This window comes from Candida margitis (assembly GCF_024628925.1).
Source record: "Candida margitis strain CBS 14175 chromosome Unknown scaffold2, whole genome shotgun sequence".
In the NCBI taxonomy this organism is placed as follows: domain Eukaryota; kingdom Fungi; phylum Ascomycota; class Pichiomycetes; order Serinales; family Debaryomycetaceae; genus Lodderomyces; species Lodderomyces margitis.
The window spans coordinates 251,327-266,446 of record NW_026261802.1 but is presented as its reverse complement, the minus strand read 5'-3'; the positions used below and the strand labels follow the sequence as shown (position 1 = coordinate 266,446).

At 37.5% G+C, this 15,120-nt stretch overlaps 3 protein-coding genes across 3 annotated transcripts; all 3 read left to right on the top strand. All coding sequences in view use genetic code 12, as the record gives it.

Moving 5' to 3' along the window:
• Positions 1-6,502: 6,502 nt before the first annotated feature.
• CANMA_002177 (uncharacterized protein) lies at positions 6,503-9,334 on the top strand (the record flags this gene model as incomplete). Its single annotated transcript, XM_051814217.1, has 1 exon — positions 6,503-9,334. One exon carries the CDS (start codon positions 6,503-6,505, stop codon positions 9,332-9,334), a length of 2,832 nt encoding a protein of 943 aa, XP_051672253.1.
• A 1,954-nt stretch (positions 9,335-11,288) lies between these two features.
• Positions 11,289-12,857, top strand: CANMA_002176 (uncharacterized protein; the record flags this gene model as incomplete). Its single annotated transcript, XM_051814215.1, has 1 exon — positions 11,289-12,857. The coding sequence occupies one exon, from the start codon at positions 11,289-11,291 to the stop codon at positions 12,855-12,857; it is 1,569 nt and encodes a 522-aa protein (XP_051672252.1).
• A 429-nt stretch (positions 12,858-13,286) lies between these two features.
• MTS1 (Mts1p) lies at positions 13,287-14,825 on the top strand (the record flags this gene model as incomplete). Its single annotated transcript, XM_051814214.1, has 1 exon — positions 13,287-14,825. The coding sequence occupies one exon, from the start codon at positions 13,287-13,289 to the stop codon at positions 14,823-14,825; it is 1,539 nt and encodes a 512-aa protein (XP_051672251.1).
• Between the last annotated feature and the right edge of the window lie 295 nt (positions 14,826-15,120).

Sequence of the window (15,120 nt, the reverse complement as noted above, 5' to 3'; positions counted from 1 at the left end):
AAAAAATATTGCTGTACACAAAAATGAAATTGCGAACGAAAAGGAACAACCGAAGAACACTTTCTTTCTATACTCCGAACGCTTCTTTAAAGTAAGGAGAATTCAACTTTGTGTATTTCAAAACTGACATTTTCGCATTTATCGCTCATGTTTCGACTAATCTCTTAGCTACACGCACATGTGTGTTGTGGTGGCTAATCCACAACTGAAAACACGTTCCGATTTCTTGCTCCTTTTGAGTAAACTTCGCTTGAAATTACGAGGCTGGAGGTGTGGAGAGCTTACCAGGTTTCAGTGTCTGATGACAAAGCAAGAAAGAGTTGCTGAAGTGTCAATTAGATTGCTTCTGATCATATCTATAACTCTGGTTCTTTAGTGATATTTTGTCGAAATGGTTCGTAAAGTGTCTCGATTTAATTCGAGTGGTAGCGTTTCGTCCTTTTTGTTACTTCGCATTTTACCCGAGGGTATACAAAAACGGCCACTTGCGCGGAATTTTAAAACAGTTGCGATAAAGATAACAGTCATCTCAGTACTTCTCTGTTCTATTCAAGGGGGTTCACTTCAACACTGAAGAGACTTTTTAAAGATTATAGATGAAGTAGCAGCATAGTATTGAAACCATTTCGTTTTAAAGATTGGGTGTAAAAAATTTGTAACAAAATTTAGTGAAACTAGAGTTTATATTGACTCAATACAAATAAACAGTAAAGGACATGGTAATGAAATTCGTTAGTGGGTCAAACTGCTCCGTGTCTCAAGCCCTCAGAATAAGAGTAGCACTTTACCTATCCTTTTAGGAATAAAATAATTAAACCGCTATATAGAAACTTTGTTTCCATCAGGTTACACTATTTTGAGTACTATTCTCCTCCACCAATGCTTTATTACCACTTGTTCCCTACTTAAACCTAATGTCTCATTGGTACCTAGTCGTTGGCTTACCAACTACAAACATATAGAGAGGATTCTCCTTCTAGTTGCATAAATTGAACATAATTTTTCAGTTAAGCTCTGTAATCACCGCAGTTGTTTAAACTTTATCCAAAAAATTGTCTGGGTTTTTTGTTCTTTAGTTTTATGTAAAAACATTGAACTGCAATAGAAGTAGAACCCAAGATTGCATCTGGGACAGAAATTTACGACACGGCAAAATAACCCGTATAATGTAGGAAGCACTTGACAATGTGTCGACATAGAAGAGTCAAGTTTTATCCTTGCATATAAAAAGTTGGTTCACTTTTTGATGGTCAAGCAGCAGAAGAGGCAATGTTGAAGTGAAAGTTTCCCTTGTGCCGTATGTTACAATGTTCTCTTTGTTTTGCCTTTGCTTTTTGTTGGGTAGACTATAGTTGCTTTACGTCATATGTCTAGAGTATTCCAGGACTATTGTAGACGCGGTGCAACGGTTATGAGAACCACTTTAGTGCTCTCTTGCAGAATTGGAAAAACAAACAAGCCATTCCACTACGAAAGCAAAAACAAAACAACAGAAAAAACAAAATCATGCGATTTAAAGTATGCTTTTTTAAGGGATGTTAAATTGTCGGCTTTGTTTTTAGTACAGCTTGACTGGCAACTTCAGGCATGGCTAAGACCATCAAAAACTTGCCGGGTTTGCAAAGAGGTGAACGGTAGATTGTCTTGCAATAGTGACGAAGAATAAATATTTTTTTGTTTTGCTTTGTTTTGATTTGTTGTTAGTTAATGTTTTGCCAACCTAGATGAATAGCACAAAGCAAAAGTGACTTTTAATAGCACAGAGCTGCATAATCAAACTTTGAAAGCATCAAGAATTTAACTCACGATCGTTCTTTTATATTTTCTTCGATTTCGCAACTTTCTTCGAGATTACTTGTCTAACTTTTGATTTCAACAACCACCACAAGAGTACAAGAAAGAAAACGAAAATTATTATAGGATCTAGTTTATTCATGAAGAGGGTAGAATTTGGAGAGAAGCCTAGCGAAAGTTAATCTGCTGCAAAGTAACAAAAGTCTAACTTTAATTGACAATACTTGGAGGCGAAAACTTTATTCTTTGCTTTGAGTAAGGCTCTATACAAGCCACCCTATACTTCGTTTGATTTGAAGCACTCTCGATTAATGAACGTCGGTTTTTCTGACAAATTATGCTACTAACCAACAAGCACATGACGTCATTTTCAAAGCTCTGCAGTAACCTTATTTGAACTTGCTTTGCGTTGAATGCAAAACCTCTCACAACCAAACGACACGGAGGCAGTAGTTTCTGTGGTTTGCACCGCCGCCAATTATAATAGAAGGTATTGGTTTCGTGTAGGATAACTATGTGCCTCAAAATGAAAGTGTAAAAACTTCTAAGGAATCAAAAGTGAACAATTAGTGCCACACGTGGACGTAAAACACGAAATTGTAGACTGCTATTCCCTTAAAGAAGTGCCCTTTGTATACAGCTGAACCTGTAGAGTACATCTCAGCCCTGTTTATGTAACGAAACTACCGCATAAACTTACCAATCATATAAAGAGACAAATATATTCTCTGATGGATAAAATGTAGTCGTGGGGCAGACACTAACAGGACTGCAAAAGGAGACTACAACAGTGTATGATAACTGAATAACTCTTTGCAAATTTACTGAGCATGACTTGTTTACACTAACACCACAGTGATTGAACGAAGAAAGAGGGGGTGGGCGACAGAGCCAAGAGTCAGAAAAAGGCTGTGTCGTGCAGATGAAATTTTCTGTACCCAAATTAATTTCTCACTCTCCCATCCACTACAGCTCTCTCTTTCTTGCAATTGTTTTGTGAAACTGTTTACAAATGAGCATAGCGCTTAAAATAAGTCCTTGAGCTAACAAAAATAATATAGAACAAAAGTCATATAAAATTGCACATGGGAATACTGTTATACCGATTTCGTAATTTCGCTTTTTGTTTTCCTTATCAAAAGCATCTTTAAAGTAGGTATAACAACTTTTTTTATAGGTAGGTCGCATCCAAGTTTAGCCAGTTCTCGTTTGGTACGAGTGTCTCATATTGAAAGGGAACTCAAACGAGACCCTTGGTCACTAAACATATACACATTTTAAAGTTGAAAAAGTGGCTAGACGCCCCTCATGTGAAGGTTTGCTTTAAATCCGACTGCATTTTATTAGAAAAAAACTAGTCAGATGTTTGCCTTGCACGAAATATTCAAGGCATCTTTCTGCATAATCTTTTAGGACTAGAAGGATAAACGCATTTACTCTCTCCCGGTTTTCTTTGTTTTCTTTGTTTTCTTTTCTGTCTGAAGCTTCTTTTTCTTTTGTTATAGTTTCGTTTGTTTTATTGTCTTTGTAACTGGTTTTGACATAAAAGTACATAAGACGCACAAAAAGGCTATGAATATACATCCAGGCAGACACAAGACAACAAAAACTTTACTATCCGAAAACAAAACAAAACACAGACCAACAACAAAAGCTATTGTCAACATGGCAAATCGCAGTAAGCGGTATATGATAGCTACTGGATTGTTCTCTCTCAAAACACGTGTAAACAACGCACTAAATCAATAGTACTGGCTTTGTTTTTCTATTTTCCTCTTTCCTTTTGGTCTGGTAGTTGTTTACATTCTAACCATAGAGATTAACGTTAGACGCTGTGCTTCACGCAGTGGAATTATTCCAAGAGAATCGAAGTCAGTGCTTTTGGATAGTATTCTCTCTGCAATGAATCTGGTTTGAGGGTGAAAGTAGGTCACCAAGTTTTTACACGTCATCGTATTATACACCCTTACTTAATAATTGCTGTTTCTTTTAGTCTTCTGTTGCAGTAAGAAGTGTAAACAAAGGCGCTGGATGTAGAGTGAATTGTTTTATCATTTTATTTTTTTTTTAATTTCATAGTAACTGCGACATATACATTTGTAACACAAAGACACAATCATTCAAACCAGTGCGACATAATTGTTCAAATCAATGCGAGGTAAAATTTTTCAAATTTTTGCAACTTTAATAATTCAAGAAGAAATTTATTTACAAGATGGAATAACATGAACACGTACACTAATTGTAATTTCCTATGTAGAATCCGGTAAGTTATAGATTTACTGACCCATATTAGTTTTCTTTAGCGAAAAAGCAAAACTAAAGCAAAGTTTTTGACCAACTTTAGGTCATATCTCTACCACCTTGACGATTACCTCTTAAGTTGCATATTGTGTATAGTTTGGCCCGTGTGTACAAAATTTTTAGGTTCACTTTTACCTCTTTTGTAAAACTACCAGTAACAGTATGCTCAAAGTCTGTCAAATCACCACGGCTCAAGTCACAAAAGTGGTTACCAAAGACCCCAAATGGGTGATCGGGACTGAGAACTTTCATGTTGCGAGTGAGCAACATACAGTTACCATGTAGAAATTCGCTCCACCAGTTGATGCTACTGTGGAGGAAACTGTAGATACAAACCACACACAGCTCTTGCTTTACACTCAAGACATGCTAGAGTTGAAACAATAAGGAGTCTCAATTTGTCATGCTTAAAGGGGTTGAGGCCATGAAGTGCAGAAAGAGCGGAGATTTTACTTGAAAATCTTAAAAGTGATTGCACCAATTTGGGAAACTTTTCTATCAAGTCATAGCTAGAGAGCATAGGTACAATATCAATGCCCCCTTTAGCGTGTATCAACTAACAAAGACAACTGGTGCCGAGTGCTTCCGATAATGCGAGATTCAAGATCCTGGTCGTCAATTTATGATAAATTTGCAACAGGTGTAGCTCCAAACTGAGGTGAAAACGGTTGTCCATATGAGTAAATCATAGGCAAAGTATGAGCCTAGTCAAGTGATTTGCCCGATCAACTCTTTTAAGATGGTGATATAATTCCAGTTAGAAACTCTGAACACGTTGAGAGCATCAGAATAGTAGTAATATTTTGGAGAAATGTAGTAGTGTGATGGTAAATGCCAAGGTATTGTTGAATGAAATAAATGTACTCGGATAGCAGACTATTCCAGTAAGTCGCAACTAGTTCAATATACCTAATTTTCGTGAAGTGTCAAAAGATACAATCAACTAGACCCATATTGTGACTGTTTAGTTCGAATGGATTGATTTTCCGAGTCTCTTCCATTCTTGTCAAATATTTCCCTGGTATATCAGACGATATTATTGAATACTTCCTGCTCTTGCAATTGATGAGGTTCTTAGGGATACGAAACGTCAGCTTTGGCTCATTCTGTCTCATCGCATTTTTCAATGGCCATGGCGTGTAAACATATATGTTTCTGTACAATTTTGGTATTGCAACGGAGCAAAACATGGAATGTAATGGTGCAAGCGCCAAAGCTTGGTGTTGGTTAAATTGATGGAAAATCCCTTCCAATGCTTCGCAAGGTAGGCTTGTAAGGGGAGGCATTAATTTAAAACCGTGATAGGGTTTTCAAGAAGAACTTCTCACTATTTGGCCCTTATTAGTTTTCTGGGAGTGAAGCACACTTGTGTAGTTTCTTCATCCTTTTGCTTGACATCTCGTCTGTATCCTGTATTGCAAAAACCAGGTCTGATGCTTTAGCATTGATTGCAAGATTAGGCTCCTAAGGGTGGGGTGGCTGATGTAGTATGCAATAGGACTCATAAATGCAAACCCTCTTGTGACGTTCTTGTCGTTGTATGCTTAGAAAGGTTCCGCATTTATTTGTTTCTGTTGCCAGAAAAAGTTTTAAGAATGAGTAACTATGTCGCGCTAGTTTGAAGACTAATTATGTCGCACTAATTAAATGAAATTAAAAATGATAAAATAATAAAAGCCTCTTTTTTAATGCATAAACGAGACAGAAAATGAATTACACAAAGCCAAGATTTTATTTAGCTTAAAACCGAACACTAAAAACAAAAACAAATATAATTCTTCTTCTTCTTTAGCTGTTGTTTGTTGTTTATTGTTTGTTGTTGGATAAAAAATTGCACAAAGGATTAAAATGCGTTTTGCATTGTTTTCAACAACAACTGCTGCACCTTTGTTATAGTAGACTCACAGTGTAGTTGAAGTTTATTTACTTTTATTTACTTTAGTTAGAACACTAAAAAAAGGTATACAAAAACCCCAAAAATAGGTAGGTTGTTAGGTGCAATAGAAGAACTAAAAATAAGTTAAGCTCTTGGGTGAAATAATAAATAATAATAATAAGACTATAATAACAACTGGAAATCCATTCTTACAACAAAACATACTTCATCTTTTTTTGCTTAACAACAACCAACAACGACGACAACGACAAACACCCCTGACTACTACTTCATTGAAACCATTTTAACAGAGATACACCCTCTACTTATTGCTTATTTGTGGCACTCTCAAAGTTAAATAACCTTTTGAAATTAGACGAGGACTCATTTTCATTTTTCCTCAAATTGGTTAGAACAAACCCTTCTGCTGGTGTTTCTATTTTTACCTATTCACATTCACAGCTTCCTCAATTGACAATTGACACATTTGAACTACCCTTCCACCCCAATCTCGTACACTGAGAAACCATGTCTACAGGCTTATTCAGATCTAAACAGTTTAAACTGAAAAAAGACTTGAGACATATCGTTATCTCTGGTCCATTAAATAATACAGACTTACAACAACAACAGCAGCAACAACAGCAACGACAAATACTGGCACCGGCGGAGGACTTACGCCAACAGCAGCCACAGAAAAGTCCCCCCATAAGAAGAAGGCTAAGTGGTTTAGTTTCAACTTCATCTTCTTCTCCTACACCCTCAACAAAACACCACCCAACTTATTATTCAATTCTACATAAATCCCATCACCACAAGAATGGAAAGCACGCCGCTGACAATGTTCCTCGCAGTAATTACGATGTGTACGACCCACTTCAAATTATACTAGTTTCCAAATACGCCTTTGCTGCAGAATCACCAAGAGAACTATCAATCAAACCCAAACAATTTCTTCGTTTTCTTGAAAAATGTGGCAACGGATGGCTTAAAGTATGTGATTTGGAGAATAATCTGCAATTGGGACTAGTCCCCGCTTCATATCTAGATATTGCGATAAATGATATAACCAGACCGATTACTTTAGAATGGCTTCATGAATTTAAAACAGACACCCAGCCCAGCAGGAATAATAAAATGCAAACACCCACTGACTGTTTAATTGATGAAATCTATCAAGATACAACTACCAAAAGAATCTGGTTTTGTGTCAAGATGCAATATGACTTTGAAATTGTTTATGCCAATCGTTCATTCAAAGATTTTGTCAATCTCAACAATAGATTGTTAAATCACGGTTTGGAGTTGCCAGAGTGGACGCTGACAGAGCTGACCAAGATTAATTCTGCAGTTATTCAAGATTTGAAGCTTGTATGTGTTGGATTGAATCAATATTTACAAACCATTGTTAAACAAGCTGGAGAAGTTAAAGGAGGCTGCAAAAATACTCTACAACAACATTTGCATGCATTTATCTTTGACTTGGGCATGTACACAATTTTTGGGAAAGAACAAGATATAAATGAAGCCGTACAGCACGACTTATTTTCCCATTCTATCCTAATTGATAAGGTCACTCCAGCTGCCACACGTCATGAATTTGACCTCATTTCTAAGGCATCGCTTCCTTGGCAAAAAAGCCATCTCGAACAACAACATCAACAACCCCAAAAGTCCCAACAACCCCCCCATCGTCGTAAAAGTGAGCAGTTATTTAGCACGCCCGGTAAACCCGTGTACAACTATGAAGAGTCAGCACAATCTCACAACACAGCCAAGACAACTACTGAACCTACTTTCAGGAAATCGTTTAGACATTCAACAACTCCCACAGCTACAGCCACAGCCACAGCCACAGCTACATCGCCACAACTGCACCAACGAGCAAGACACCAAAGCAATTACACATACTCACCCTCTCAATCGCCATCGTCGGTTGCATCTATCACCTCTACGTCAAGAAGGTTAGTCAAGTCACGCACTACTAGCCGTGTGTTTAAAATTCCCGATCAACCAGAACTAGAAGCAATTACTTCTGGCAAGAGTTGTGTCGACTCGATACCACAGTCAATTAGTTCTAATACCTTGCTTAGTTATACTTCACTATTTGACCAATATGAAGGAGGCGAGGAAGATGAAGAAGAAGAGGAGGAAACAAAGGAGGCTGATAAAAATCATGGAAATGAAGCACGAGATTCATCTCTGGTGTCTGGTGGTACTCAAAAAGAGCCAAGTGAATTGGGCTTGGCTGACTTGATAATACATGAGCATAAAGTTGACACAAGCGACAATAGCAGTAGTCACATTACAGCTCATTTGCCACACCATTCTCACGACTCATCACAATCGCACTCATCATCACATAATTCAAGTTACTTCAAAATTAATAGAAGAACTGATTCCACATCGAATTCCAGTGTTGATTCGCATCGTCTTCTGGTTGACGCTAAAGAAACGTCCATGGACAATAATCACCATTCAAAACTTGCACATGTAAGTGAACACCAGCAGGATCTGGATTGTACTGGGCTGAATAAAGACAAATACAAAATTGAACCACTTGTGGTTAGACCAATTGAGTTACCACATGCTCATAGTGACGCATGTTTTATGGATCTCTGTTACAATGGACATCATTTAGAAGACACAAGAGATGCAAGTTTATTTTCAACTGCGCCAAATACTCCAATAACTCCAACTACACTTGTGGCAGAAATGTTTGCAATGCATGACCCAATGTCATTTGATAAACTCGATGAACTTGAAAAGTTTGGAAAGCCACTGGCTCATCCTCCTAATTATCAGAGAAAACTTTCCTCAGCAAATGTGACTCAACCATTACAACAGGTGTATTCTCGGGAATGGGATATGACCACCACTCCCAAAAGCAAGCCATATTCTAATGATGAGCTTGACGATGAAATCAAGCCGTTGAATGTAAAGAAGAAGGCATGGGCGAAAAAGACTGATAATTTAACTCAGTTGGAGCCAATGGAACCAGAGGCGCAATATATTACAAAAACGAGGCAGAACCATCCACATTCACAACAACAGCAGGTTCCAGAGTATATCAAATTGAAGATATTTCTTCAAAATTCCAGCAACGATGTCATTGTTCTCAGGATAAATCGAAACAAATTGACTTCAATTAACTATGTCAAACTGAAGTTAAGTAACAAGATTTATCATGATGCCAAATTGATTCATCATTATAAATTGATGCCGCTATTATTACATGGCGATGAAGAAAAGAAAACCAAATGGGGTAATGATGACGAGGTGTTGCTAAAGTATATCAAGAAGAAGGCCAAGTGTAATTTGAAGTTGGTTCGCAAGATTAGTAATACTAGAGCTCAATAAGGGTCAAACAAAGGTGTGAAACGGATTAGAAGGGTGTTATATGGTTTTCTGGAGCGCGATTAATGAGGATAGGCGTAACTTTAATTCTCGACAAGATTGTACACCGGCAGTACTTTCATTCACTCAATATATATTCACATATAAATCTAAACAATATGATGAACTTACAAGTAGAGGTTTTGGAAATTAGCTCTTGTAATCAACTACTGGTGTTTGGAAAGTGATTGGTATATTTTCTGTTGCAGCCATATTCATTTATATTGATGCCAACGACCCATCACATTGTAAAACTAAAAGGGTTGCCAATGAAACGCAAAACAAAAAAAGGTACAGTTTTGTCAAACGCGTTGAGGTTCGTGTCTTGCGTTTTTCAACTGTTGCAAAGGAACGACGTGAAAGGGAAAAAAGGGGGAAAGAGAACTGTGAGATAAAGTAAGTAGATGCATATTTTCTTGAAACGTTGAACAAAAATAACAGTGTTTATGCAGTTTCATGTGAGACGTTCGTCTACCCGTTGAGAAACGTTAGCGGCGGTTAAACATAAGGTTGTTTGTGTTGTATACGTGGATAGTTTCTGGTTTGAGATAATAACCTTCCAGGTATTTAACTCAAAGTCACCGCCATACATCATGAAAAAGTGGTTCGAGACTTGCTGGTAGAGTGAGAGACCAAAAAAGAAATAAATCTTTTTTTATTGTTCTTGCATTTTGTGTTTTTTCTCTCTCACGAATAATTTCTTTTTTATGCAATCAAATTTTCTGCCCACCTGTCAATGTATAAAGAACCCATACCAATTTTTTTTAAGCCAAATTACATTTTAAAACATTTTCAACTATTTGATAGATTTAGAAGCTATAGAGTTGTCATGTTCTCCTTAAATCCTACTTTCTAGAGATACTGAAATCCCCCCCACACACACACACACACACATGTATACCATCTCAGCAACGATGTTTATCAGTTATGCATAAATGGCATGACATTGGTGTTTTCGTATTGTCCATCGAAAGAAAGAAAGAAAGATCTTCAAAGAGTCAAAAAACCGAAATAAATAAATGGACAATAGGTTGGTTATAAAGAAGTTAAGTTTTGTGTAATTTTAGGCTTTGTTAAAAATAAAAAAGTTTTTAAAACAAAAGCCACTACTCGCCTTTCGCCTCTAGAACCACCACCACCAATTAGCAGCGAATATTAACGTTTTGTTAATACACGTTTCCAAATGAAGCATATCCCTTTCCGGAAGTATCTTTATTCTGGCACCATTTTAATGGACTATTTTTATAAGAAAAGGCAGCCAGAGACGCGTATACTTCAAAAGGTTTTTTGTACGATACGTGTGCATATAGAATACCTGGGGTTGATTATTATTGCATATGCAGGTGGCTTCCTTGACGAAATACACACACATGATACTCCCATTTAATGCAGACAGTCTTTTCACATGTATACAAAAGAAAAATGTGCTTGTGAAGGTCGACTATCATCACAAGTAAATCCACAACAGTAGTGAGTACAATACAAATCTTGTTTTCTGTTAGCTTTTCTTGACAAGAGTATAAACACAGTTCCACAAACTATTCATGCGGGTTATGGTTTACGGGTTAAGCAGTTTTGGAAAGCTTTCCTACAATGGAAATGAAGTTAAAAGGTGAAACTTTAATATGTGTTTATTTTTGTTTTTCTTGCAATTCATCATTTTTCTTTAATTATTTTATCTTTTCATCTTTTCTTTTTTTTCTTTTTCTTCTTCTTTTTCTATTGTGTTTCATTTTATTTTTGATTTTTATATATTAAAAAGGTATTTAACTTCACAACGGGGTGAAAGTCTGTGAACTCAGCTTCATCACGAAATCCTATACATTCCTTTACACATATATTCACTAGCTTTTTTCTTCTTGATTTGACCAATTCATTCCTTAAGTTCCTAACACTCAGCCAATCAACTCCAACTTTTATGTCTTTACAGTTTATCAAACCCAAACCAGTGAGTCTACATTCATCTCCATCTCGCCCTACGAGTTTATATGTAACACCACCCCTTGAATTGCCTGATGACGAATGCAATGACGACCACAAGTTGGAGCAACAGCTGAATAGTACCTTGACACCGCTTAGTTCCCTCAAGTCAAACACTACCTTCAAACCAGACCACCATCAACAAATACAGGAACAGCATGTCACACCCGCGATTCCATCATTGACGATATCGACGCCTCCAATTACTCCAAAAGAAGATGACTTATCCTTTTTCAAACCGCCCCCCAAAATGGCTTCATCAGGGAACAATTTACAACCGGACAATGGCAGCAGCGGCAGCAGCAAAGCTACATCAGAACCGAACTCGCCATCATCAAGCACATCAAAGAAAATTTTATCTTCACCTGCTCGATTTGTCAAGCGTCTTTCCATGAGGTTAAGAAGCAACTCAGAAGTGGATCTAAAGAGTGCCACTAAACCCTCAACTAAAACTACAGACACCAACAGTGTTGCTCCACCATCACCAGACTCTAGCAAGTTTAATCTATCATCATCTTGTCTCGATACAGGTTCAACAACACCAGAGGAAGCGAGAAGTCTATATAGTGGTAAATCAATAAGGGTTAAAGTGCCACGACGTCCGACAAAGAGGTCGCCGATGTCATCATTAAAAAATGAAACGAAATCTTATACTGTGAGTGAGCTGGGATCACCACGCAAAAAGGATTCTTTGGACAGGACCCCGGTGGATTCGCCCATTTTGCAATTATCACACTCATCACCTGCTTCACCAAAGAGTGGAAGTGATGTAAACCATAATGCTCCTTATAAACCCCCATCAGCCCATTTCAGTGAACAAATAGACTTTGCTGACTTTGAAGATGAAACTTTTAGGTTTTACGATTCGTCTAGGGATTCAATGATATCTCTTGGACCAAAGTTGGATGTACACAATGGGGTTGCTACCAAGCACCTGAGTATAGGAGGAGAGTCCGATATTTTCCGCACACCACCGCCATACCGAGAACCAGTGAGTTCAGGAGCAAACCCACTTGATGATATATTGGCAACCGATAAGACACAGCTGAAACAAGGCCAGCCACTTCCAACTCGTCACAACATTTCCTTAATCCAGTCACGAAAATCACAAGCTAGCTATTCACCAGTTGAATCTAACCCATTTCTCAGACTCAATATTTTTCTTGAAGATTCTCAATCAACACCACCACCTCCTGCTACATCAACATCAGATCATCCCGATTTCATCGCCATCAAACTTCGTAAAGACAAGTTGCAGAATATAAATGAACTAATCAATGTGATTATTTTCAAAATTATGAACAAGAAACCAAACATCAAGGTCAATGACATAAATTTGAGTATATTCTTCAAAGACCTGCAGTTGAAACCAATATCATTGAGAGAGCCAGTAAAAAAGAGTAGCCACACAGAACACAAGAAGGAGGTGGTGCTGTTGGATAATGGTGGGTTGTTGTTGGATTACGTCCAAATGAAGCGGAAATTGTACATTAGAGCACAATTTTGAAAAAAAGAGAGGAAAAAGATCGCAGTCTCTAACCCATATGTAAGTTATGATCAATTAAATTAACGTCTAATGAATTTATATCTATGTGTAGATTCATATTCTCTGGAATGGTGGCTGTGAATAAAGGCATTTCTTAACTAGGCACAAAATTGATTAGTACGCGGATCGACTTTCAGATCAATAACGCGTCAAAAATTTTCTTTCCTTTCGTTTGTTTTTTATTTTTTCACCAACTTATGAACAACCTGTCTCTCGTATATTCTCAACCAAAAAGTCTGGACAACACGGAAAAATTTTTAGAAAAAAAGGTGGAAAAAAAAAAAGACACCCTGTTGAGATCCGTTTTTCTTTGAACTTTATTACATCTGAAGAGGTATAGTAACTAATTGAGTCTTTCTTCAATTGATACAATATAGATTTTGACCAAAGATGATCGACGGTGTGACTTTTATAAAGACACCTGCTGCAAAACCACAACCACCAGCATCAGATGAATGTGGAGTATGGACCACTGATTCACCAACCATTCATAATGCTCCTTTGCCTGCTGATGGACCAGGCTCAACTTCATTTTCGAACTGGACTTTGTTGAGTATCATGAGTTTAGTGCCAGGTTTCATTACTTATAAACTTGGGTTGGGATTCAAGACTTGGGTCTTCTTTTTCATTTTATTTGCCCTTCCTATTTTGATGGCTTTTTGGACTGTTATGTCTACAATCTCACCAAGAATCAATGACAAAGTCAAGTACCCAAATAGACCAATTTCTTACTACTTGGAATACCACACTCCTGAATTGAAAGCTAAGTATCAAAGCTCAAACAATGGCCAAGGTACCAAGATTCCTATTGAAACATTTCAAGAATTGTTTTTCGATGGCAAGGTTTCATTCAAGGGTGATGCTTTAGATGTTATGGAATATAAACACGAATGGGCCAATTTCAGGTTCACTTGGGGATTGTTCAAGTTTTTCTTATTTGGTATGATTCCAGAGGTGATTTTCCATTCCCAATCACAGGATGAAGAGCAAGTTGGAGAAAACTATGACCGTGGAAATGATTTCTATTCGTGGTTTTTGGGTCCAAGAATGGTTTATACTTCTGGTGTGATTAGTGACATCACCAGAGAGGAAACATTGGAGGAATTGCAAGATAACAAATTGAAGATCATGGCCGAAAAGATTGATTTGCGTAAAGGCGATTACGTCTTGGATATTGGATGTGGTTGGGGAGCATGGGCCAACTATGCTTCGACTCAATACGATGCTAAAGTTACTGGTATCACCTTGGCCAAGAATCAGGTTGAATGGGGTAACCAATGGTTGAAGGATAATGGCGTACCAAGAGAGCAATCGGAAATTATCTGTTGTGACTACCGTGATGCACCAAAATCAGGCAAGCCAAATGGTAAATGGGACAAGATCACTTCAGTGGAAATGGCTGAGCACGTTGGTATTAGAAGATTGACTGCTTACTTAGAACAATGTAGAGATGCCTTGGAAGATGACGGATTGTTCTTTTTGCAATACTCTGGATTGAGAAAGAATTGGCAATACGAAGATTTGGAATGGGGATTGTTTATGAATAAATATATCTTCCCCGGTGCTGATGCTTCTACACCTTTAAGTTTTGTTGCTAGTTGTTTTGAATCGGTTGGATTTGAGATTGTTAGCGTTGACAACATTGGTGTTCATTACTCAGCTACTATTTGGAGATGGTACAGAAACTGGATTGGAAACAAGGACAAGGTTGTCAACAAGTACGGTATCAAATGGTACAGAATCTGGGAGTTTTTCTTGTCGAGTTCTGTTGTTGCTAGTAGAAACGGTACTGCAACTTGTTATCAATTTGTCTTGAGAAAGAACATCAACTCTTATAGAAGAATTGAGTATGTGCCAAAACAACAAGGTCTTCAAGGTGCTATCAATGGCAGCAGCAAGTGGACTAAAGAGTTTACCAATTGGCATTAAGAATCAATAGGCTGTGCTTGATTGCCGTGTCACCACTTTTGTTTATAGATATATTGTGAGGTCAAATAGAAAAACGCAGTCATCGGAGTCACTCCTGTGTTGGAAAAGCTAGCAACTTTCTTCTTACTTTATGAATCTCCTTATTGCCTATAAAACAGGTGACGTATCTCTCAATCGTCCAATTAGACATTAAACAGTCTCTGAGTTCCATATTATTTCTTGGAAAAGCGATTGAACACCCCCTATAATATTCCGAAGCATGCGACTTTTGCGTTTGAGAAGAGTTCCGAATTAG